A 22,958-nucleotide genomic window follows, 5' to 3' on the forward strand; every position below is an offset into this window, starting at 1 on the left:
GCCCCAGCTTGCACCCAGGGTTTGGCTGGGGGTGCTAAGCAGAAATGGGTCCGGATGCGGGGGACACTGAATTGCTGATAACGCAGTGAGCATGAAAGCTTCGATCCATTGGGAACCCGAGCCCACTGGGAATGGGGATCTGGACCGGCCTGGGAAGAGACCAGTGGTGATGATGAAGTCTCTCATCTTACACAGGATGACAGGCAGGCCACCTCGGGCCTGTTCATGGCTTTGGGACTGAGAATCTGGGAGAAGGAATGCATTCCAGTGGGGGTGAAATAAGGCCCAGTTTCGAGGTAAGAGCGCGCTTGGCTCCCCCTGCCTCCCCTTCCCCTGTCCTCTCTATTCATCGCCTTCTCCACTTCCTGCTCTTCCTCCATCTCCAACACCTCCTCCATTTTCTTCCCCTCCATCTCAATCAAGTCCTCCATTTCCTTCCCCTCCCCCTTCATCTCCTCCTCCTCCATCTCCATTTCCTCATCCATTTCCTCCTCCTCCATCTGTTTCCTTCACCTTCTCCATCACCTCCTCTACCACCTCCCCCTCCTCTTTTTCTCTTCCTTCTTTTTCCATTTTGCTTCCTTAAAGCCCCACCCCAAGAGCCCTGCCCCCTCAAATTGCCACCACATGCTCAACTTCACTCTAGAAATGAAAAGCTGGCCCCCCTGGGTGGGTGAAAATGGGATATTCTAGCACAACAGCGTCCCGTTGTGCTGTTGGCATATGTCACTGGAGCCACACATTCATTCATTCACTCATTCAATCAATTTTACTGAGCACTTACTGTGTGCAGAGCACTATATTAAGTGCTTGGAAAGTACAATTCAGCAATAAAGAGAGACAATCCCTGCCCACACTGGGCTTACAGTCTAGAAGGGGGAAGACAAACATGAAAACAAGTAAATAGGCATCGATATAAATAGAATTATAGATATATACACATCAAGACAAGTGTACAGGCATCAATTTAAATAAATAGAATTATAGATATATGCAAATATACATAAGTGCTGTGGGGCAGAGAGAGGGGGAAGAGCAAATGGAGCGAGTCAAGGTGATGCGAAAGGGAGCTGAGGAAAAGTGGGGCTTAGCCTGGAACTAATGGCAGACACATGGCAACCACAACCACACGCACCACCCCACATGCCACCCGAAACTGCTCATGCCACCCACAGCCATACAAGCACACTCTCTCTCCAAGCCCATTTTAGAACAAATCCAAACATATTAGTGTCATAACTGAAAGTAGAGGTGGTGGGGGCGATTTTTCAATTGAGTTCAGAAAATCCAATGGAAGAGAGGGTCAAGGATGAGTTAAGGTGGAGAGTGGTACAGGAGAACAAGAAAGCTTCTCCATAACTCAGTGGATCAGGGAAAGTCAAGAAACCTGAAAATGGGACTTCTATCTTATGAAAAGAATAATTCTACTTTGAATTTGTCAAGGGTTTCCATTACCCCTTCACTCCCACTGTTACCCTTGCCTTTCTCAGGCTCAGGCTCTGTGGTAGAGAGGTGAGTCTAGAGAGGTGAGTCCCGGGCTGCTTCCGCCATGGAGCTGACACTGGTCCCTGCTCCGCACCTTACCGATTGTTGTCCACCCCCTGTCCTTCCCCTGGTGCCACAGAGTCCTGCGCAGAGAGCTCAGGCTGCCGCAGCGGGGGTTAGGAAGGGCAGCTCTTGGGGCTGGGATATAGGCAGAAGCGAGGGTAGGGGAGCGCACCATGCAGAGAACTCGGGCTGTTGCAGAGCTGGTGTCCTCTTTCCCCTCACCTCAGAGATCGGAGCCCTGGTTCCAGGCCCCCTTTTCCCCCTTCCTCCCTAACCCGTGGGTTCTGGAGTCAAGCATTGGGTGGAGCTCGTTCCGACCCTCCCCAGGTGCCTCTTTCCCTTTCCACTCCCCAGGACTCAGCCCCTTACCAACAGGGACCCAGGCTCCGCCCCTTGCGCTCTGGAGTCCTACTGGGGTCCAATCCCAGCATCTTGCTTCCTCCCAGAGCTCTAACAGGAGGAGGGCCCCAGACTGTGTCTCCCAGCCTCAGCAGGCTGGCCGGAGGTCCAGGCCAGGCCTGCGAAAGGTGAGCTGGGGCAAGGCAGCATGACACTGTGGCAGCAGCATCCTGCAGGTTGGCCACAAAGGAGGCCACTTCCCTGCTGGCCCTGACAGTCACTAGGCTGTCAGTTCCTCCAGGGCAGGGACTAATGCCCCCCTACTGTAGTCTCCCCAGCACCCGCTCCCATGCTCTATACACAGCAGGAGCTCCCAACCCCTCTGGTGCCATGTCCTGGACAAAGAAGGTGCACAGAACAGTGCTCTGTCCCCAGAGAGTGCCCAGTACAGTACTCTACACAGCAGGCACCCAGTACAGCCCTCTACATACAGGGAACACCCAATACAGCACTTTGCACACAATGGGTGCCTAGTGCAGTGTTCTGCACACAGTGGGCTCCCAGTACAATGCTCTGCACACAGCAGGAACCCAGTTCAGCACTCTGCACACAACAGGCAACCAGTACATCACTCTGCCCACTCCTCCCTGCCCACTTGCCAGGTGTCCAGCTCCCAAAGGGCCCCGGCTCGGCCACAGGCAGGGCTGCTGAGCAGCCCCCACAGGGCCAGAAGTGGAGACCTCTCCCGGGCAGGGTGACCTTCTTGGCTTCCCACCAAAACCACTATCAGCCAAGGTCACCTCCATTCTGAGGCTCCAGGAAATGGCCCACAGCCGGGTCAGAGGCAGCAAGTTTTTCCAGGCCCTTGGGCAGACCGATGATGACTCATCATGGGCTCAGAACTGACCAGCCCAGCCTAGCAGGGCCTCAGTAAGGGCATCCGCCCACACACGTATACACACCCAGTCCCTGCCCCACGCACCTGCACACCCTTCCCCTCCCTCTCCACTCACACCCCCAAATACACCTACTCCCCAGTACACACATACCCCCAAGTGCAGACACACACATATACACACACCTGCACCCCTGATGCTCTTGCATACCCAAACATGTGCGCACACACACTGCACCGGACACTGCGACACACACATACACAAACACACCCATGTTGCCATCTGATACACCAGATCTCTTCTATCCATAAGGCAGAGTGTTTTTATTAATTATTCCCATTTTTAGCATTTTTCCTATAGAATTAGTTTCAACCCAATCTTAACAGAAATAATTAGCACATGCAGGCTTGGGACCAGCGCTTTGACAATGCTCTCGTTTCTCACTCCTCAAGAGGACACCTAAGAATCAGGTGGAGAGTGGCCCTGGGGCCAAGGTCCACTTTTCCCTACTCCAGGCAAGCTCAGACATCTGTCCTATCGGGCCAGGGGTCAGCTGTTGTTCCTCACTGGCCGGCAAGCAGGGCCAGAACAGCAGGTTTACATAGTCTAGAAGAAAGGGCCTGGGCCTGAGACTCAGGGGATCCGAGTTCTAATCCTAGCTCCATCACCTTGGGCACATAACTTCATTTCTCCATGCCTCAGTTTACTTGATAAAATGGAGATTCGATACCTGTTCTCTCTCCCCCTTGGACTGTGAGGCCTGTGTGGGATGGGGGCTGTGTCCAATCTGATGGTATTGTATCTACCTCAGTGCTTAGCACAGTGCTCGGCACCCAGTTAGCCGAGAAGAAATCGCGATGAATATAATCACCGCTTGTATCTCCTCCGGGCCGCGGGGTCCACGCTACCTTTTCTTCTGAAGAGACGGTCAGCTTGTCGCTGGATATGAGGCTGCACACCTGGTCCAGGCTGAGGCTGAGAAACTCTTCTCCCAGCATCACCTCCGGAAAGTGCTGCTCTGTGCCAAAACAATGAACGGCGGACACACAGTCATGGCTGCCCCATCCAGCCGTCCCATCCCTCCCAGCTGTCTCACCCATCCCTCCCAGCTGCCCCACCAGTAGAAGCGGGACAAAACCCCAGCAAAGCCTGCTCAGTCCCACTTCTGCCCAGGGACTCTGGACAGACACTGCCGGGGCTCCCTCCCCTCCAAAATGTAAACTCCTTAAGGGCAGGGCTTAGGTCTTCTAACTCTGTTGGATATGAAGGTAAGTTCTTAGATGGTGGGGTGAGTAGGTCTGTGGGTAGAGAAGTGCCATGGGTGCATATATATAATTGGCACAGGAGGGCTGAGGCACTAGAAGGGGGATATGACCGGGAGAGAAGAAATATGAATCAGGGAAGGCCTACTGGATAAAGTTTCATGGCAGAAGGCCTTTGAAGGTAGAAGGCAGCTATGGTCTGGTGGATTTAAGAGAGGAGGAGTTCCAGAAATGAGGAAGGGCATGTACAAGGGGGTTGGAAGCAGGAGAGCCGAACATGAGGCCCAGCGAGTAAGTTGCCTTGAGAGGGATGATGACTGTGAGCTGGGATATAGTCAGAGCCGAGAATGGATAAGTAAGTAAAAGGGAGAGAGCTTCTGGAGGGCCTTGCAGCTGGTGGCCAAGAGTTCCTGCTGAGGCAGGGAGAGGGCCACAGGCACAGGAGCTGAGGAAGCCCATCCTCTCATTGACTGGGAGGCCCACGTGGGACAGGGACTGTGTCCAATTTGATTAACCTGTACCTTTTCCAGTGCTTAGTAGATGCCTAACACATCAAAAGCGCTTAACAAAAACAAAAGCCTTGGCTCGCCCAGGCCAGGGGCAGAGAGAGTGTTCCCATTTGGTGGCCAAAAACCGCCTGGAGCTGGACTGGGGTCATCGCCTCCTCCTTTCTGGGCCTGTGGGCTCTCCCCCGGGTCCCAGCCTCTAAGGCTTCATCGCCCCATCCAGGCCCTTGGCTTCCCCGTCGCCTGCAATGCCAGCCTAGCCATCAGTGTCATTCCAATTAATCAATCAAACAATAAGTGGTATTTATTGGATGTCTACTGTGTGTAAAGCATCATCCTAAGTGCTTGGGAGAGTATAATACAACAGAGTTGAAAGACACATTCCCTGCCCACAAGGCCCTTACAGTCTAGAGAGGGAGACAGACATTAATAGAAATGAATGAATTTCGGATAATGTAATTACTTTTCCAGGAACGTTTGACACAGCATTCCTGCTTGTCCCTTCATGGCCAGAATTCCTTCACTGCCAGGGAGAGAAGTCTATGTGCCTTCCCAGGGTCTGGGACATGGCTTAGGGTGTGGTCTCAGGACCTCCTAACTGGCTCCCAAGCATCCCCAGGTCCTCCCCTACCCTTAATCTGGGATGCGAGCTAGCCTTCTCCTCCCAAAGTCATCCAGACCGGTCTTCTATCTCTGGCTCACCATGGGCACCAAGAATGTCTCGGGCGCTGACAGGGCTCCCAGAAGGGAGAGTGCAAAACCTCATTCCCAAGTGTGAGCCAGTCCCGCCCCAGGGCAGAGCCATCGGTGCCGTGCTCTGCCTCCCAGGGGAAACCTCCAGTTTCCACAACCCAGGGCCCTCCGTAGAGCCCAGTGAGTGCGGGCCCAGCCAGTCTTGCTCCAATCCAGGTCTGTGCCGCCAGGGAGGATGCCCGCTGCAGACGCAGACACCAAGGGCAGCCATTCACAAGTGGGGACTCAGTTCCCACGTTCACACACGAAGCCCTGTTGGTATGAGTGCAGAACCCAGCCTCACGAGGGAACTTGACACTCATCCTCACCTGCTATAATTCTGTTCTCTTTTCTGCACAGCAACACAATGTTCCTTCCCTCTTCAGCTCCCATGCCCAGTGCCCTTACCTCCCCCCAGGAGAAGCAGCGTGGCCTAGTGGAAAGAGCATAGGAGTTGGGAGACCTGGGTTTTTATCCCAGCGCTACCACTTGCCTGCTGTGTGACCTTGGGCAAGTCACTTGACTTCCCTGTGCCTCAATATTCTCGTGTGTAGAATGGGAATTCAATCCCTGTTGCCCCTCCCCCTTAGACTGTGAGGCCCATGTTGGGCAAGGACTGTGTTGGATCTGATTCTATCTATCCCAGTGTTTGGCACAGAGTAACTGCTTAACAGATACCATGATTATTATCATTATCTTGCCAGCAACTTAGTTGACAAAATCAAACGAGTTCCATGACGTGTTTGCACATTTTTGCTCCACCAAACATTACTTAGGCAAAATCCTTCAAGATGATATGACATTTCTGTGCTCTGGAGTCAATCAATAGTACTTACTGAGCACTTATTGTGTGCAGAGGATGGATAATGAATGATCCTCTCAAAGTTTGAATAGATCACCTGATCTTCTGAGCAAGGGGTGGCACTGGGGAAAAGGGAGGCGGAACTTTTTCTATGAAATGCAGGAGGAAGGAACCTGGGCCAACTGCACATGCGTTTTCCTCCCCTGTGCCGGCTTATTTTCCTGGGGCCAGAACAGGAGAAAAAGGAAAACACGTTTTACCGGGCTCCAGAGGGGTGGTAACAGAGGGGAAAGCAGGAAGACCCATTTTCCCTCTGTTACCTTGGCTCACTTCCCCAGGCTCCAGAATGGGAGAAGCAGGAAAACATGTTTTCTTCTACTTGTTCTGGCTCTTTGTTCCAGGCTGATCGCCACAGCAGTTGGGGAAATGCCATACTTGAGACTGAGGGATGGAAGAAAGCTGAGCTTCCCCGGCGAGGCACAGGGAAGACGGGAGGTTTGTTCTTTCATACTGCCTGAGGTCTGTTTCCCCATGGGGCAGGTAGAGGAGGCGAAATGAGAAACCTTGTGGTTATTTTCTTTTTATTTTAAAAAAGCCACAAAAAAAAATCCTCAAGGCCAGAAGTGGTCCCAGACTGGGACGACTCCAGATTGGGGAGAGTTGAGGCCACAGACTGGTCTAGTGGGGCCATGCATGGGGGCAGGCAGTAGGTTGGAGCTAGATTTTATCGAATGACTGTTGGGGGTGACAGGAAGAGGAAGTGCCATTTTGAACCATAGTTCAACCCCTTTGCCTCGGGATTGTTAGAACTGATAGGCTGCCCAGGCAAAATTGAAAGCCAACCAAATGCTTATGCACATCATACCATCACTGAGGACTCTCTCCTTTTTAGCCATCTCTCAAGAGATGATCTCCCAACTGCTTTCAAAATCTATCCCTTCCTCCAGTGCCTCCAGCCACATGCCTTTGCACCTTATGAAAACACTTGAGCCCATTCTTCTTCTTTCCCTAATAGCTTAGTCTCCAATGACACCTTCACGTCTGCCTTCAAACATTCCCACATCTGCCCTCACCTTAAAAAAAACACATAAAACTTCTGAATTCCACTGCCCCCTCTCCCTGCTCCCATTCTTGTCCCAACACTTTGACCAGGTTGCTTAAACTCCACTTCTCCTCTTTCAATTCCCTTCTTGATACTCTAAAATCCCACTTCCACATTCTTCACCTCCTGAGGCCGCACTCTCCGACGTCACCAATGAATTTCTTGCCAAATCCACTGGCCTCTATTCTATCCTCATCCTTCTCAGCCTCCATGCTGCCTTGTTTTTTCTGACACAGTTTTCTCCTGTTTTCCTCTTACCTTTTTTGGTAACTCTTTCTCAGGCTGTTTTGCCGGCTCTCCCTCCGCCTCCCACCCCCTAGCTGTGGGAGTCCCTCAAGACTCAGTTCTCAATTCCCTTCTATTCTCCATCTGTTCACTGCCTTGGGACGCTCCTCTGCTCCAATGGCTTCAACTACCAGCTCCCTACAACTAACTCCTAGTGGAAAGAGCTGAGAGTCAGGAAACCTGGGCTGTCATTCTGGCCATGACACTTGCCTGCTGTGTGACCTAGGACAAGTCACTTAGTCTCTCTATGCCTCAGTTTACTCACCTGCAAAATGGGGATTCCATGCCTGTTCCCCCTCCTACTTGGACTGTGGATCTCCATGCGGGACAGGGACTGTGTCCAACCTATATATCCTGTATCTACAATAGTGCTTAGAACAGTGCTTGACACATAGTATGCACTTTGAAAATACCACCAGACTTGGATGGGTGGATTCATCATGGAGTGGTCTGTGAGCCAGGTCTGGGTGGGCAGGAGTGGGTGCAGAGGTGCAGAGACAGGCCCGATCTAGGGAACAGCAGGTCCAGAGGGTGTGTTTTCAATCAGACAATCAATATTATTTAATAATGATAAAGGTGGCCCATCACTGTAGACAACACCTCTATCCTCCATATCTCACAAGCCTGTAACCTTGGCATTATCCTCGATTCATCTCATTCATTCAACCTTCTGTCATCAAATCCTGTCGGTTCAACCTTCACAAAATCACTCAAAATCCATCCTTTCCTCTCTTTCCAAACTGCTACTATGCTGACCCAACCACTTAGCGTATCCCACCTTGACTACTGCATCAGCCTCCTCACTGATAGCCCTGACTCCTGTCTCTCCCTGCTCCAGATCTTACTTCACTCTGCTGCCCAGATTAGTTCATGTCTCCCAACTCCTCAAGAACCTTCAGTGGTTGTCCATCCACCTCTGCATCAAACAGAAACTCCTTACCATTGGCTTTAAACCACTCGATCAACTCTCCACCTTGCTGATTTCTTACTACAACCCTGCCTATACACTTCAGTCCTCCAATGCCAACTTACTCACTGTATCTCAATCTAATTTTTCTCACCGCTAACCCCTTGCCCACATCTCCCCTCTGCCCTGGAACTCCCTCCCCCTTCATATATGACAGACCACCACTCTCACCACCTTCAAAGCCTTATTAAGGTCACAACTCCTCCAAGAGGCCTTCTCGGACTAAACCCTCTTTTCCGTGGTTCCCTCTCCCTTCTGCATCATCTATGCACTTGGATCTGTACCCTTTGGACACTGTATATACACTCCACCCTCAGCCCCACAGTTATGTCCATATCTGTAATTGATTTTGATGTCTGTCTCCCCCTCTAGACTATAAGCTCATTGTGGACAGGGAACATGTCTACCAGCTCTGTTGTACTGTACTCTCCCAAGAGCCTAGTACAGAACTTTGCATACAGAAGTGATCAATAAATACCATGGATTGATTGATAAAGTCAGCCTTTGCCAAGTGCTGTGTTAAGCACTGTGCTAAGCGCTGGGTACATACCTTGCAGTATATCAGAGACCGTCCCTGGTTGGCTTGGGGGTCTCATGTGGCCCCAGGGCTCCCAGCCAGCCTCTTCCTGGGGCCAACCAAATGCACTGGAATTCTGCAGAGCTCAGGTGCTCTACCTTGGGGGAGACAGAGATGGAGCCTACACTCCAGGGCTGTGCTTCAGGGTTTAGGCTCTAGGTGGGGGTCCTCATGTGGAAACAAGGAGCTCAAAGAATGTTAATTACCCCCAGATTAATGGGGCCTGGGGCTGGCCAAACAACAAAACTGCCATACATGAGGAGTTAAAGATTAAACAGCCAGAGAAATCTGCAGACCAAGCTGGCACCTGGCCAGCTCCACAGTGGGGGATAACTCTCTGGACCAGGTGGTGCAGAGAGGAGAGTCTCCCTGACACACAGGATCCGGGAGAGCTGGCAGCCAGTGAGGTCCCTTATGGGCGGGCAGCAGTCTCCTGGGACAGGAAAGCAGGTCCATAGAAAATAGCCGCTTACCTCAGGGAACCCGAGGCTCCTGTCCAAAGTTGGAAACAAAGCCCACAGATGGAAGAAGTTAGCACCTCGGCCCATCTCCTTCCTGTCAATTCTGGCCAGAGCAAACTGAGCCAGGGCAGGCAGGAGAGGCTCTGGGGAGGGGCAGGGGAGCAAGCCAAAGCCTGCAGAGCTCTGTGAGGCCTTGCTTGAGGATCCAGTCTCCCTCCTCGAAAAAAAAATCCAATAGTTGCCCATTTCTTTCCACATCAAGCAGAAATCCCTGACTGCTGGGTTTAAGGCACTCAATAGGCTCTCTCCCTACTCCCGCTACAGCGCAGCTCACACTCTTCATGCCTCTCAAGCCAACCTTGGAGGAGGAGAGGAGGGTGGCAGTTGGAGTGGCCAGCCAGCCTGCTGGGTCAGCTCTGCTCTTCACTCGCCCCAAGGACAAGCTGACCCTCTGGCTCCTGCTCTGCCCTGAGTCACTATGGAGATTTTAACCTCCTGAGCCACAGTGGGTATTTACACTGTAAGAGGAGCAGCGTGGCCTAGCGAATAGAGCACAGGCCTGGGAGTCAGTAGGTCCTGGGTTCTAATCCCAGCTCTGCCACTTGTCTGCTGGGTGACCTTGGGCAAGTCACTTAACTTCTCTGTGCCTCAGTTACCTCATCTGTAAAATGGGATGAAGACTGTGAACCCCCATGTGGGACAGGGACTGTGTTCAACTTTATTAGCTTGTATGCTCGTTGTGGGCAGAGAATATGTCTGTTTATTGTTGTATTGTACTCTCCCAAGTGCTTAGCACAGTGCTCTGCACACAGTGAGCGCTCAATAAATATGATGGAATGAATGAATCTACCTCAGTGCTTAGAATAGTGCTTGATACATTGTAAGTGCTTAACAAATACCATCATCATCATTAATATTACTTGTACCAGCAGGTGCCAGGCGTGAACACTTGACATTTGGCCCCTCTCATCAGGGGTCAGAAGTCAGCCAGGCTTCTGGAGTTCCAGAAGTCTCTCTGGAGCTCCCTCTCTGAGGCCAGGGGCCAGGAGTGTTTGGGAACTCAGATATCAAAGGTGAAAGTACTCCTGGTACTCTGAGAGAAGCCTGCATCTGGGCAGTGTGGAAGCGGGGGCTCAGAGGAAGTCGGTCTGGCTCTTCACAGACACTGGTTGATCCTGCCAGCTTAGAGCAAGCAAGAGCTGTGTTGCCTGTCCATCCCGAAGGGCTTCAAAGGCCCTGGCAGATGCAGCTGCCCTTGATTCCTAAATGGAGCCTCCCTGCCCCGATCTTGATAGCCTCAGCGGCCTGACAAGGTCAGCCTCAGATCCCATACAGGGGTCATCCCAGCCCGGCCCTCTCTTTGCTCTGGGACCGCTCTGGCCCAGAAGTATCCATCAACTCTGGGAGAGGACCGTACTGGCCTTCGGTGATCATGCTCAGCAGGAACCTCCTCAGCTAAGGAACCCAAGCACCTGGTCAGTGGGGTAGCTGGGGCTCTCGAAGTGTAGGCCCAGCCTTTCCCAGTGGGCAGGTGGACATCAGGAAGCCCGGGCGCAGAGTAACTCGTCAACTGTGGACTAGTCATTCTCTTTCCCTACAGAACAGAACTCCTTGAGGGTATGGGCCATGCCACTCTGTGTCTTTGGTCCCTAAGCATCCAGTCCAGGGCTCTGCTCAGAGGAGATGCTCAGTACAGAGCACTGGGAATGCTGCAGTGCACCACAGGAGGGCAGCGTACAGAGTACAGGAGTAGGTGTATGAGGAGAGGGGAAGAGAGAGGCTGCAGGTTCTGTTCTTCCTGCACATGCTCGCCCCTCCCCAGGCACCTCCTCTCCACCCTCACCCTTGAATCCTGTCCAAAAGAGGGGCATTATCCCATGGAGTTGAGAGGGGGTTTGTGGCCCTCACTCACTGGCTCTGATTTTCCCTTCTGACAGGCAGCAATGGTCTGGAGGAGGCAAATTTCCAGAACCTTCCTGATGAGCCATCGGCAGGGTGGACGGTGGGATGGGGTAGAGTGGAACAGAAAGTAGGGCAGTCAATTGGAGGGACAAGGCAGAAAGTAGAGTGGGCAGAGAGGTGGCAGTGGAGGGGACAGCGGGCTACTTTCAGTTTTGTCCCTCTGCAAAGGCTTTCCTGGCTAAGGAAAGGTGGCAAGGAGTCGGGGGCTGGGGGGACATCCCAGCCACTCGGCTTGAGCAGTGAGGGGTCACCTGGGGGATTCTCTCATGAGGACAGACTTGTGGGAGTGAAGCAGGATAGGGGAGCGGACAGAGGGGGACAGGGGCGGGAACAGCAGAGGCAGAGTCGCAGGGCTGGGGGTGGACAGGAGGAACAATCGACTGAGCTGGGGCCAGGGGTGTGAGGGGGCAGGTGAGGATGAAGGGAGACACTTTAGGAGCAGGGCCAGGGGAATAGCTCTCGCTACCACAGCCCCTTCCAGGCCTCCCATCCAATGCCAAGCCCCCTGGGTAGCAAAGGGCACCAGGATCCCCGGGGGCAGAACAAAGCACAGGACCAGCTGGGCCAAAGCCAAATGAGGCACCAGGACCCTCAGGGCAGTATGAGGTGCTGGGCCACCCTGTACCCCAGGTCAAAATGAAGTGCCAGGATCCCCTAAGGCAAAACAAAATGCTGGGCAAGTGTCAGGTGCAGGTGATACTCAGGTGCAGGTGCCAGGACCCCCAGCCAAAATGAGGTGTCAAGACTCTCTGGGGCAAAACGAGGTATTGGGACCCCTTGGGGCAATCAATTAATGGTATTTATTGAGTGCTGGGTGTGTGCAGAGCACTGTAGTAAGCATTTGGGAAAGTACAATATAACAGAGTTGGTAGCCATGTTCCCTGCCCACAAGGAGCTTACAGTCTAGAGTGGGACAATAAAGTCAATTACAGGTACAGACATAATTGTGGTGGGGCTGAGGGTTGGGTGAATATCAAGTGCCCAAAGGCACAGATTTAAGTTCTTAAATGGCACAGAAGGGAGAGGGAGCCGGAGAAAATAAGGCTTAATCAGAGAAGACCTCTTGGAGGAGATAATAATAATAATGGTATTTGTTAAGTGCTTAGAATGTGCCAGTCACTGTACTAAGCGCTGAGGTGGATACAAGCAAATCGAGTTGTATACAGTCACTGTCCCAAGTGGGGCTCACAGTCTCAATCTCCATTTTACAGATGAGGTAACTGAGTCCCAGAGAAGTGAAGTGACTTACCCAAGGTCACACAGCAGACAAGTGACGGACCCGGGATTAGGACCCCTTTGCTCTTCTCCCCCGCCCCCCGACCCATAGCAATCAAGGCAGGATAGGATAAGTGCTTGGACCAACATGGTAGCAGTTTGGACAGAGATGTGATTTCAGTAAGGCTTTGAACCTGAGGAGAGTGGCCATCTGTCATATATAAAGGGGGAAGAAGTTCCAGGGCAGAGGGAGGACATAGGCAAGGGATCAGCAAGCAGATAGACAAGATGGAGGCACAGTGAGCAGGTTGGTATTACAGGAGTGAAGTGTGCAGGCTGCACTATAGAAGAAAATCAGTGAGATTAGATAGGAGGGGGCAAGGTGATTGAGTGCTTTAAAGCCAATGGTAATGAGTTTCTGTTTGATGCAGAAATGGATGGGCAACTATGGGAGGTTCTTGAGGAGTGAGGAGATGCAGACTGAATTGTTTTTGGGGTTTTTTTTGAAAAATGATCAAGAGAGTGAAGTATGGACTGGAGTGGGGAGAGACAGGAGTCAAGGAGATCAGCAAGGAGGCAGATGCAGTAGTCAAGATGGGAGATAAGTGCTTGCAATCCTATTTACTGAGTACTTACAATGTTCAGAGCACTGTACTAAGAGCTTGGGAGAGTACAATATAACAGAGTTGGATAGGCATGGTAACAGTTTAGATGGAGAGGAAAGGATGGATTTTAGCAATGTTGTAAAGATCAAACCGAAAGAATTTGGTGATAGATTGAATATGTGCGTTGATGAGAGAGATGAGTCGAGGATAATGCCAAGGTTATAGACTTGTGAGACAGGATAGTGGTGTTATCTTCAGCAATGGGAAAGTGAGGGGGAAGACGGGGTTTGGGTAGGAAAGTGAGGAGTTGTTTTTTGAACATGATAAGTGTGAGGTGTCAGCAGGACATCCAAGTAGCGATGTCCTGAAGGCAAGTGGAAATGTGAGACTGCAGAGAAGGAGAAAGATCAGGGCTGGAGATATAGATTTGGGAATCATTCTCATAGAGATGGTAGTTGAAGCCATGGGAGTGAATGAGTTCTCCAAGGGACTGGGTGAGGATGGAGATGAGAAGGGGACCCAGAACTGCACCATGAAGAACTCCCAGGGTTAGGGGGCAGGAGATAGAGGAGGAGCCCATGGAAGAAACTGAGAATGAGGGGCCAGAAGATAGGAAGGGAATGAGGAGAGGCCAGTATCTATGCAGCCAAGGTTAGATTATGTGTCCAGGAAAAAGGGATAGTCCATAGTGTCGAAAACAGCTGAGAAGTTGAGGAAGGCTAGGATGGACTACAGGCTATTGGGGCAGGAACAAGATATCTGGACCCCCTGGGCCAGAATGAGGAGCCAAGACACCCAAAGGCAGAATGAGACACTTGGTGGGGTCGGGATGGGGGCATGTGTGACCCCATGCCACTGGGAGATACCATGAGAGCAGCATATTCTTCGCTAGAACTGGGCCTGGAGGCGTGGAAAGACTGGCTACTGGTCAGCTGAACCTCTCGTTGGCAACCCAAACCCCCAGCCTGGAACCCCCATCCTCACCAGCCGGAGCACACTACTTACCTGCGTAGGCATCGGCCTGCTGGAGTAGCTCAGTGCAGGTGTGCACATCGGCAAATGCCCGAATGCCCAGGCAGTTGGTGGGGTGCAGCTGAGCCTGTAGGAAATCACAGCAGTTCTGCCGGACATCCATCAGCTGAAGTAAGCTGGCGGCTGGTAGCAGGACCTGTGGACAGAGAAGGGTGATCTATTAGAGGGCCGAGGGGCTGGGGCTCCTCTGGGGCTTGCCCCTCACTCCAGGTCTGTCCCCAGAGGCAGGATGCAACAGCAGCCACCCACCACTTCCCAGATGGAGGGGGGAGAGAAGAAAGAGGGGCGGAGGGGGAAATCAGAGACATAGAGAAATAGAGTCTCAGCGAGATGAGATAGAGGCAGAGAGGGAGAGAGACCAATACAGAGATATTACCCAGCAGGTCCCAGTCCCAGCCCCGAGAGAAGAGGAATGGGGGAAGGGCTGGCAGGGGGTTCCAGTCATCAAGGCAGAATGACCTCCTCAGAGAGAGGAGGGAACGTCTTCTCCACCACCCTACAGAGAGCTCTTCATCCCCCTGCTGATGCTCTTCTGGACATTGGCAAAACCAGAGGCCCCTGACTCTTCCCAGGCTCCCCTCAGAGTGACCCCAGGCTGGCCACTCTGCCAGGGGTGGCAGGATAAGTGGTTCTCCTGGGCCCCCAGTCTCAGGTCCGCCCAGTGCATTGGGTTTTGTCCAGAAAGAGGTGTGAGCTGGGAATCTTGACATTGATTTTCCAAGCTCCCTTCCTCTCCCCGTTCCTCCCGACCACCCAGCATACCCTAACACCCACCCCAAGCATAGCCGCACCTTGTAGCCTTTGCCCCCACGTCTAACAATAATCACTGCCTTCCAGCACTGGGTGCACCTCTGCTTCCCAGTCCCTGGCACTGGGGTCAACTGACTTTCCACCCATGCAAAAAGGTTTGGTGATGGAGCACCAATGCTAATGATGCATTGGTGCCCACTGGTGGGGGTAATTCCCAAGAGATGGAGGGAGATGGGCAGAGTCAGAGGAGATGGGGGGAGATGGGGAGAAGAGCAGAGATGGGCAGAGATGGGGGAGATGGGAAGAGATGGGCAGAGATGGGGAAAAGGGCAAAGATTGGGGAGAAGGACAAAAATGAGGAGAAGGGCAGAGAAGCGGGAGATGGGCAGAGATAGGGGAGATGGCCAGAGATGGAGCAATGGGCAAATATGAGGGAGAAGGGCAAAGGCGGGGAGAAGGGCAGAGATGGGGGAGAAGGGCAAAAATGGTGAGAGGGCAGAGATGGGGAGATGGGAGAGATGTGGGAGAAGGGCAGAGACAGGGAGACAGACAAAAGCTGAGAAGAGATGGGATAGAGACGGGGAAGAAATGGGCCAGACAGGAGGGAGCTGGGGCAGAGAGAGGCACCTAGGTGTAGAGAGACCTGAAAGTCACACTCTGCTGCCCCATAGACCTGTTTGATGATAATAATAATTGTGGTATTTGTTAAGCACTTATTATGTGCCAAGCACTGTACTAAGCGCTGGGGTATATACAAGATAATCAGATCAGACACAGTCCCTCTCCCACATAGGGCTCATAATGTAAGTAAGGTATTGAATCCTCATTTTACAGATGAGGAAACTGAAGACCAGAAAAGTAAATTGCCTTTCCCAAAGTCACACAGCAGGCGAGTGGCAGAGCCAGATTTAGAACAAAAGTCCGCTGACTCCCAGGTAACCAATGACCTCCTTCTCACCAACTCTGGCAGCCTCTTCTCTGTCCTAATCCTAGATCTCTCAGCTGCTTTCGACACTGTAGACAACTCCCTTCTCCGACCTGAGCTTCACTGAGACTGTCCTCTCTTGGTTCTCATCTTGTCTCTCTGACCACTCCTTCTCAGATTCTTTTGCTGTCTCCTCCTCTGCCTTCCTCCCTCTGACAGTGGGGCTCCCTCAAGGCTCAGTTCTAGGTCCCTTCTATTCTCCATCTACATCCACTCCCTCGGAGAACTATCCACTCCCACGGCTTCAACTATCATCTCTATGCCGATAATTCCCAAATCTACACCTCCACCCCTGATCTCTCTCCTTCCCTGAAACCTTGCATCTCCTCCTGCCTTTAGGGCATCTCTACCTGGATGTCCCACTGACATCTCAAACTAAACATGTCCAAAACTGAACTCTTTATCTTTCAACACAAACTCTTTCTCATCATTGTAGACGATAACACTATCCTCCCTATCTCACAAGCCCATAACCTTGACGTTGTCTTCGGCTCAACTCTCTCATTCCACCCACATATTCAATCTGTCACCAAATCATGTCAGTTCCACCTTCACAATTCTGCTAAAATCTGCCCTTTCTTCTCCATCCAAACTGCTTCCACACTGATTCAAGCACTCATCCTATCCCACATGGACTACTGCATCTGCCTCCTTGCTGAACTCCTGGCCTCCTATCGCTCTCCACTCTAGTCCATATTCTACTCTGCTGCACAGATCATTTTTCAACAAAAACATTCAGTTCATGTCTCCCCACTACTCGAGAACCACCAATGGCTGCCTATCCACTTCTGCATCAAACAGAAACTCCTTACCATCAACTTTGAAGCAGTTGATCAGCTTTCCCCATCCTACCTCACCTCACTGATCTACTACAGCCCAGCCTGCACACTCCACTCCTCTAGCACTAGCTTACTATGCCCTGATCTCATCTATCTCACCGCCAACCCCTGTCCTATGTCTTCCCCCTAGCCTGGAGCCCCCTCCCCCTCCACAGAAGCCAGACTACCACTCTCTCCACCTCCAAGGCATTATTGTCACATCTCTTCCAAGAGGCCTTTCCCAATTAAGGCCTCTTTTCCCCAGCTCACTCTCCCTTCTGCGTTGTCTATGCCCTTGGATCTGTGACCCTTGGACTTTTGATGCTCGCCCCACCCCCAACCCCACAGCACTTATATACATATCTTTATATATTATAAATTATTTAATTGCATTACTGTCTGTCTCCCTTTCTAGACTGTAGGTAGTTTATGAGAAGGGAACATGTCCACTAATTCTGTTGTATTGTAGTCTCCCAAGTGCTTAGTACAGTGCTCTGCACATAGTAAGTGCTCAATAAATACCACCGATTGATCGGTTGATTGATTGATCCCAGGTCCGGCCTCTTTGTACTAGTGTCTTTTATTTCTCCTCCCTCCCTTCCTCTTCTCCTCCTCCTCTCCCTTACCACTTCTCCTTCCCTCCCCCTCCCCACTTCCACTCCTTCTCCTTCTCTCCCTCTCCTTCCCTCCTATCTCTCCCCCGCTTCCCTTCCCTCCTCCTTCCCCTACCTCTCTCCCTCCCAGCCTCCTCTTACCTTTCCCTTCTCCTTCCCCTACCTCTAACCCTCCTCTCCCCCCCCACCTCTCCCCTCCCCCGCCACAATCTCCCCACCCCCACAACCTGCAGAGAGACCAGCCCCAGATCAGACATCTCCCTCACTTGACCCGACCACTGGGGGAAACTCTTCCTGCTCTCTGACCTCTCCTCATCTTCCTTCCCTCTCCTCTCCTCTTCCCCCCTCCCCTCCCTCTTCCATCTCAGGCTCCCAGCAGGTCAGCTGTGAATTAGCAGTGTGTCCTTGGGTATTTTCTGAGCTACTAATTCATTCCAGCAGAAAACAAGTTCTAAGCGTGCACACGCATGTGCGCACACACACACAACACACATACACACACACACCACCCCCTCCACCCTGGGCTGCCTGCAGGCCCAACCAATGGCAGGATAATGCCCTGTCCCCACCAGGCAGCCATAAAATGGGAAACTCAATTAACCTGGGGTCGGCTAGGCTTGGGCGCCCACAGATTCCAGGAACAGATTAGCCACTCCCGCTGGGTAAATTGAGGTATCATTAACCATTCTTGCCGCTCTCTTTCTTTTTTTCCCAAACACGAAGTGAAGCCTGGCTTTCTGCAGGCTAGACAGAGACCAGAAAGGAGCCCGCCTCCATTTCTTGGGCTGTCCAGGGGAGAGGCCAACCTTGTCCAGAGGGACATGGCCCTTGGACTCTCAGAGACTGGATCAGTTGACTCTATGCAGCGCAGGAAGGAAGACTCGGCACTGTGGTGGAGGAGGAGCAAGGTTGGGCAGGGCTGCCCATTTATCTGAATGGAGCAGTGCAAGCCAGGGGTCCACAATGCCACCAGGCTTCCCTCTGGACACAATGTACCCAGGCTCCTGCCATCCAGGCTAGGGGACAGAGTGCTGGACCAGGAGTCAGGAGACCAGCGCTCTAGCCCCTTCTTGGCCACTAGTGTTCTGGGTAACCTTGAACAAGTCACTTGACCTCCGGAGCCTCTGCTTCCTCAGCTGTAAAACAGGATAAGCTCCCTGCTCTCCCCTCCCAATTGAATTGGGAGTACCCCGTGGGACAAGGACTGGGCCAAACTGATTATTCCAGGTTTGCCCAAGTGCTAGGCAAAGAGAAAGTGTCAAATGCCCCTGGAAAATGCTGGGGGAGGGGGAGAGGCTCCTTCAGAGACACCCAGGGCCTAAAAAGGAATGGGCACACAGAGAACAAGATGGCAGACACTCCCCACCAGCACCTCCTCAGGGGATGGCACCAACTCAGCCTCCTCCTTCAGCCTCTCAGCCTGACTGGGCCAGACTGTCGCCTCATGGAGCCTCACCAATCTGTCTTGGCCTCACAGGACCATCCGAACCACACCACTCATTCATTCATTTGATCGTATTTATTGAGTGCTTACTGGGAGCAGAGCACTATACTAAACGCTTGGGAGAGTACAATATAACAATAAACAGACACATTCCCTGCTCATAACGAGCTGCCCAAGCCTGCCCTGGTCCACCTGAACCTCATCAGTCTTTCTGAGCATCACAGAGCCATCTGAGCCACACTAGGCTATCCCAGCCCACCTTGATCTAGACTGTGAGACAGTTGTTGGGTAGGGATTGTCTCTCTCTGTTGCCAAATTGCACTTTCCAAGCACTTAGTACAGTGCTCTGCACACAGTAAGTGCTCAATAAATACAATTGAATGAATGATTGAATGAATGGTCCACCTGAATCTCACCAGGCCATCCAAGCTTCATGGGGTCTTCTGAAACACCCTGGTTGACCTAAATCGCACAGGGCCATGTGAGCCACACCAGTCTCCCCGAGCCAGCCCCAATCCCCCTGAATCTCATCAGGCCATCTGAGCCTCACAGGACCATCCAAGCCTCACCAAGCTGCCTGGGTCCACCCTATCCAACTGAACCTCACTAGGCTGTCCAAGCCACACTAGGCTGTCCAAGCCACACTAGGCTACCCAAGCCTGCACTGGTCCACCTGAATCTCACTGGACCGTCTCAGCCTCACGGGGCCATCCAGGCCACAAGGGGCATTCCAAGCCACACCAAGCTGTACGAGCCCGCCCTGGTCCACCTAAATTTCACCGGGCCTTCTGAGCCACACTGGGCTACCCAAGCCCACCCAGTTCCCCTGAATCCCACTGGGCTGTCCGAACCTCACGGGGACATCAGAGTCAAACAAGCCTGGCTGCCTGAGCCTGCTCTGGTTCATCTGTGCCTCACCAGACCATCCAAGCCTCACTAGACCATCTGAAACACCCTGATCCATCTGAAGCTCACCAGGCCATCCAAGCTGCACCAAGCTGTCCAAGCCTGTCCTGGTCCACTTGAACCTCACTGGGCTATCCAAGCTGCACTGGGCTGCCCATTTCCACCTCTGGTCCACCTGAATCTCAGGCAGCTGTCCAGGCCTCTTGGGGCCATCTGTACCACCCCACTCCACCTGAACCTCATCAAGCCACCCAAGCCACACTGGGGTGCCCGTGCCCACCCTGGTCCACCTGAACCTTACCAGGCTGTCGGAGACACATTAGGCTACCCATGTCCATTTCAGTTCACCTGAACCTCACCAGGCTGAGTTCCCAACAGTACACCTGAAACTCAACGGGCTGTCTGAGCCATACTAGGCCACCCTAGCCTGCCCTGGTCCACCTGAATCTCACTAGGCCATCAGAGCCTCACAGGGCCATGTGAGCCACACCAGGCCACCTGAGCCCACCCCAGTACACCTAAACCTCACCAGGTCGTCCAAACCACACCAGGCTGCTTGAGCCTACCCCGGTCCACCTTAACCTCACTGGGTCATGTGAGCCATATCAGGCTACCCAAGCCTGCCCTGGTCCTCCTGAATCTCACCAAGTCTTCCGAACCTTACAAGGCCACCTGAGCCACACCAGGCTACCTGGGATCACCCCATCCACCTAAACCTCACCAGGCGATACGAGCCCCGCACTGGGCTGCCCATTTATGCCCCTGACCAACTGAATCTTACCAGGTGGTCCAAGCCTCATGGGGCCATCTGTGCCACCCCAATCTATATGACCAGGATGTCCAAGCCACATTAGGTTGCCTGTGCCCGCCCCAGTCCACCTGAACCACACCAGGCCATCCAAGCAGCACCAGTCTGCCCAAGTTCACCTGAGTCCACCTGAACCTCCCAGAGCCATCTGAGCAAGCCTTGGTCCACCTGAATCTCATCAGGCCGTCAGCATCTCAACTGGCTATCTGAGCCACCCCAGTCGCCTGAACCTCACTGGACCATCCAAGCTGCATCAGGTTGCTTGAGCCCGCCCCATTCCATCAGAACATCACCTGGTCATTCAAGCCTAATTGGGCCATCAAAGCTACACCAAGCTGCCTGAACTCTTCCACCATTCATTCATTCATTCAATCATATTTATTGATCGCTTACTGTGTGCAGAGCACTGTACTAAGCACTTGGGAAAATACAATAAAACAATGAACAGACACATTCCCTGCCCACAACAAGCTTACAGTCTAGAGGGGGAGACAGACATTAATATACATAAAATAAATTACAAATATGTACATAATTGCTGTGGGGCTGGGGCGGGGAGGCGTGAATAAAGGAAGCAAGTCAGGATGATCCAGATGGGAGTGGGAGAAGAGAAAAGGGGGCTTAGGGAAGGCTTCTTGGAGGAGATGTGCCTTCAATAAGGTTTTGAAGATGGAGAGAGTAATTCTCTGTAGGATTTGAGGAAGGGAGAGTGTTCTAGGCCAGAGGGAGGACATGGGTGAGGAGTTGATGGTGAGGTAGATGAGATCAAGGTATAGTGAGAAGGTTAGCATTAGAGGAGCAAAGTTTACAAGCTGGGTTGTAGTAGGAGAGTAGTGAGGTGAGGTAGGAGCGGGTGAGGTGAGTGAATACATCAAAGCCAATGGTGAGGAGTTTTTATTTGATGTGGAGGTGAATGGCCAACCACTAGAGTTTCTTGAGAAGTGGGAAAACATGTCCTGAATAATAATGTTGGTATTTGTTAAGCACTTACTATGTGCAGAGCACTATTCTAAGTGCTGGGGTAGATACAGGGCAATCAGGTTGTCCCACGTGAGGCTCACAGTCTTAATCCCCATTTTACAGATGAGGTAACTGAGGCACAGAGAAGTTAAATGACTTTCCCACAGTCACATAGCTGACAAGTGGCAGAGTTGGGATTCGAACCCATGACCTCTGACTCCCAAGCCCATGCTCTTTCCACTGAGCCACATTGAATATTTATGTAGAAAAATGATGCAGGCAGCAGAGTGCGGTATGGACTGGAGTGGGGAAGAGACAAGAGGCTGGAAGGTCAGCAAGGAGGCTGATTTAGTAATCGAGGCAGGAGAGGATAAAAGTGACTGTATTCTGCCAGTTCTTCCTGCCTCTCACTCCCTACCAGTGGGTGTGCCTGGGGCCCCTTTTTTCTCCCCACACATTACACTCACTCTCCTTTTGGAGCACATAGGCTCCCAAGGTTTCCTTTGTGTGAATGACTCATAAATCTATCCTGCCAGCCCTGTAGTCTCACCTCCTCTGCCCCTGACCCCTGACTGTCTACTTTAAGCCACACCATCCATCTCTCTCCCTTCTACTTACCCACTGTGTTCTTCCATTGCCCCAGGCTGGCACTTTTCATTCTGCTCAAGTTCACCTTCTCATCATGCTTCACTCTTGACCCTCCCACCTCCAATCCCTGGTTCACACTCCCTTCCTGCCTGGAACTTCCTCCTAATTCAAATCCCTCCTTCTTTTGAAAGCCCACCTCCTCCTGGAGGACTTCCCCAATTCATTTTTCTTCTCCCCATGTCAGACCCTCCCAGCTTCCATCCTGACATTTATGCCCTCACAACGTAACCTTTCTCTACATTCAGACTGCCATACTCTACTAACATATTCATCTGCATATCCATTTGGCTATTCTCTTTGTCCGCCTATTAGTAATTATTTTGTGTCTGTCTCCTTTGCTGAGCTGTAAGCTCCACAAGGGCAGGAATCGCATCTACCAGCTGAAGCAGGATGGTGTAGTGGATAGAGCACAGACCTGCAAATCGGAGGGTCATAGGTTCTATATCCCAGCTCAGCCACTTTTCTGTTGTATGACGTTGGGCAAGTCACTTAACTTCTGTGGGCCTCAGTTACCCATCTGTAAAATGGGGGGTTAAGATTGTGAGCCCCATGTGGGACAGGGACTGTGTCCAACCTGATTAGGTTGTATCTACCCAAGCGCTTAAAACAGTGCTTGACACTTAGTAAGTGCTTAACAAATACCATCATCATTATTATTATTATACCCTCCCAAGGGCTTAGAACAGTGCTCTGCACACAGCAAGTGTCCAATAAATATCACTCATTGACCAAAG

At 52.0% G+C, this 22,958-nt stretch overlaps 1 protein-coding gene across 4 annotated transcripts in view; it reads right to left on the minus strand.

Annotated features, from left to right (window-relative positions):
- The window catches only part of KLHL3 (kelch like family member 3), a 74,317-nt gene that overhangs the window by 24,557 nt on the left and 26,802 nt on the right, over window positions 1-22,958 (minus strand). For all 4 annotated transcript variants that reach the window (XM_029050785.1, XM_029050788.1, XM_029050787.1 and 1 more), the window contains exons 5-6: window positions 14,265-14,427; window positions 3,692-3,801 (exon numbers count right to left, since the gene is read on the minus strand). In XM_029050785.1, coding sequence (XP_028906618.1) covers window positions 3,692-3,801; window positions 14,265-14,427 — 273 coding nt within the window. The remainder of the gene's footprint in view (window positions 1-3,691; window positions 3,802-14,264; window positions 14,428-22,958) is intronic.

The sequence above is a fragment of the Ornithorhynchus anatinus genome, chromosome X1 (genome assembly GCF_004115215.2).
Source record: "Ornithorhynchus anatinus isolate Pmale09 chromosome X1, mOrnAna1.pri.v4, whole genome shotgun sequence".
NCBI classification, from domain to species: domain Eukaryota; kingdom Metazoa; phylum Chordata; class Mammalia; order Monotremata; family Ornithorhynchidae; genus Ornithorhynchus; species Ornithorhynchus anatinus.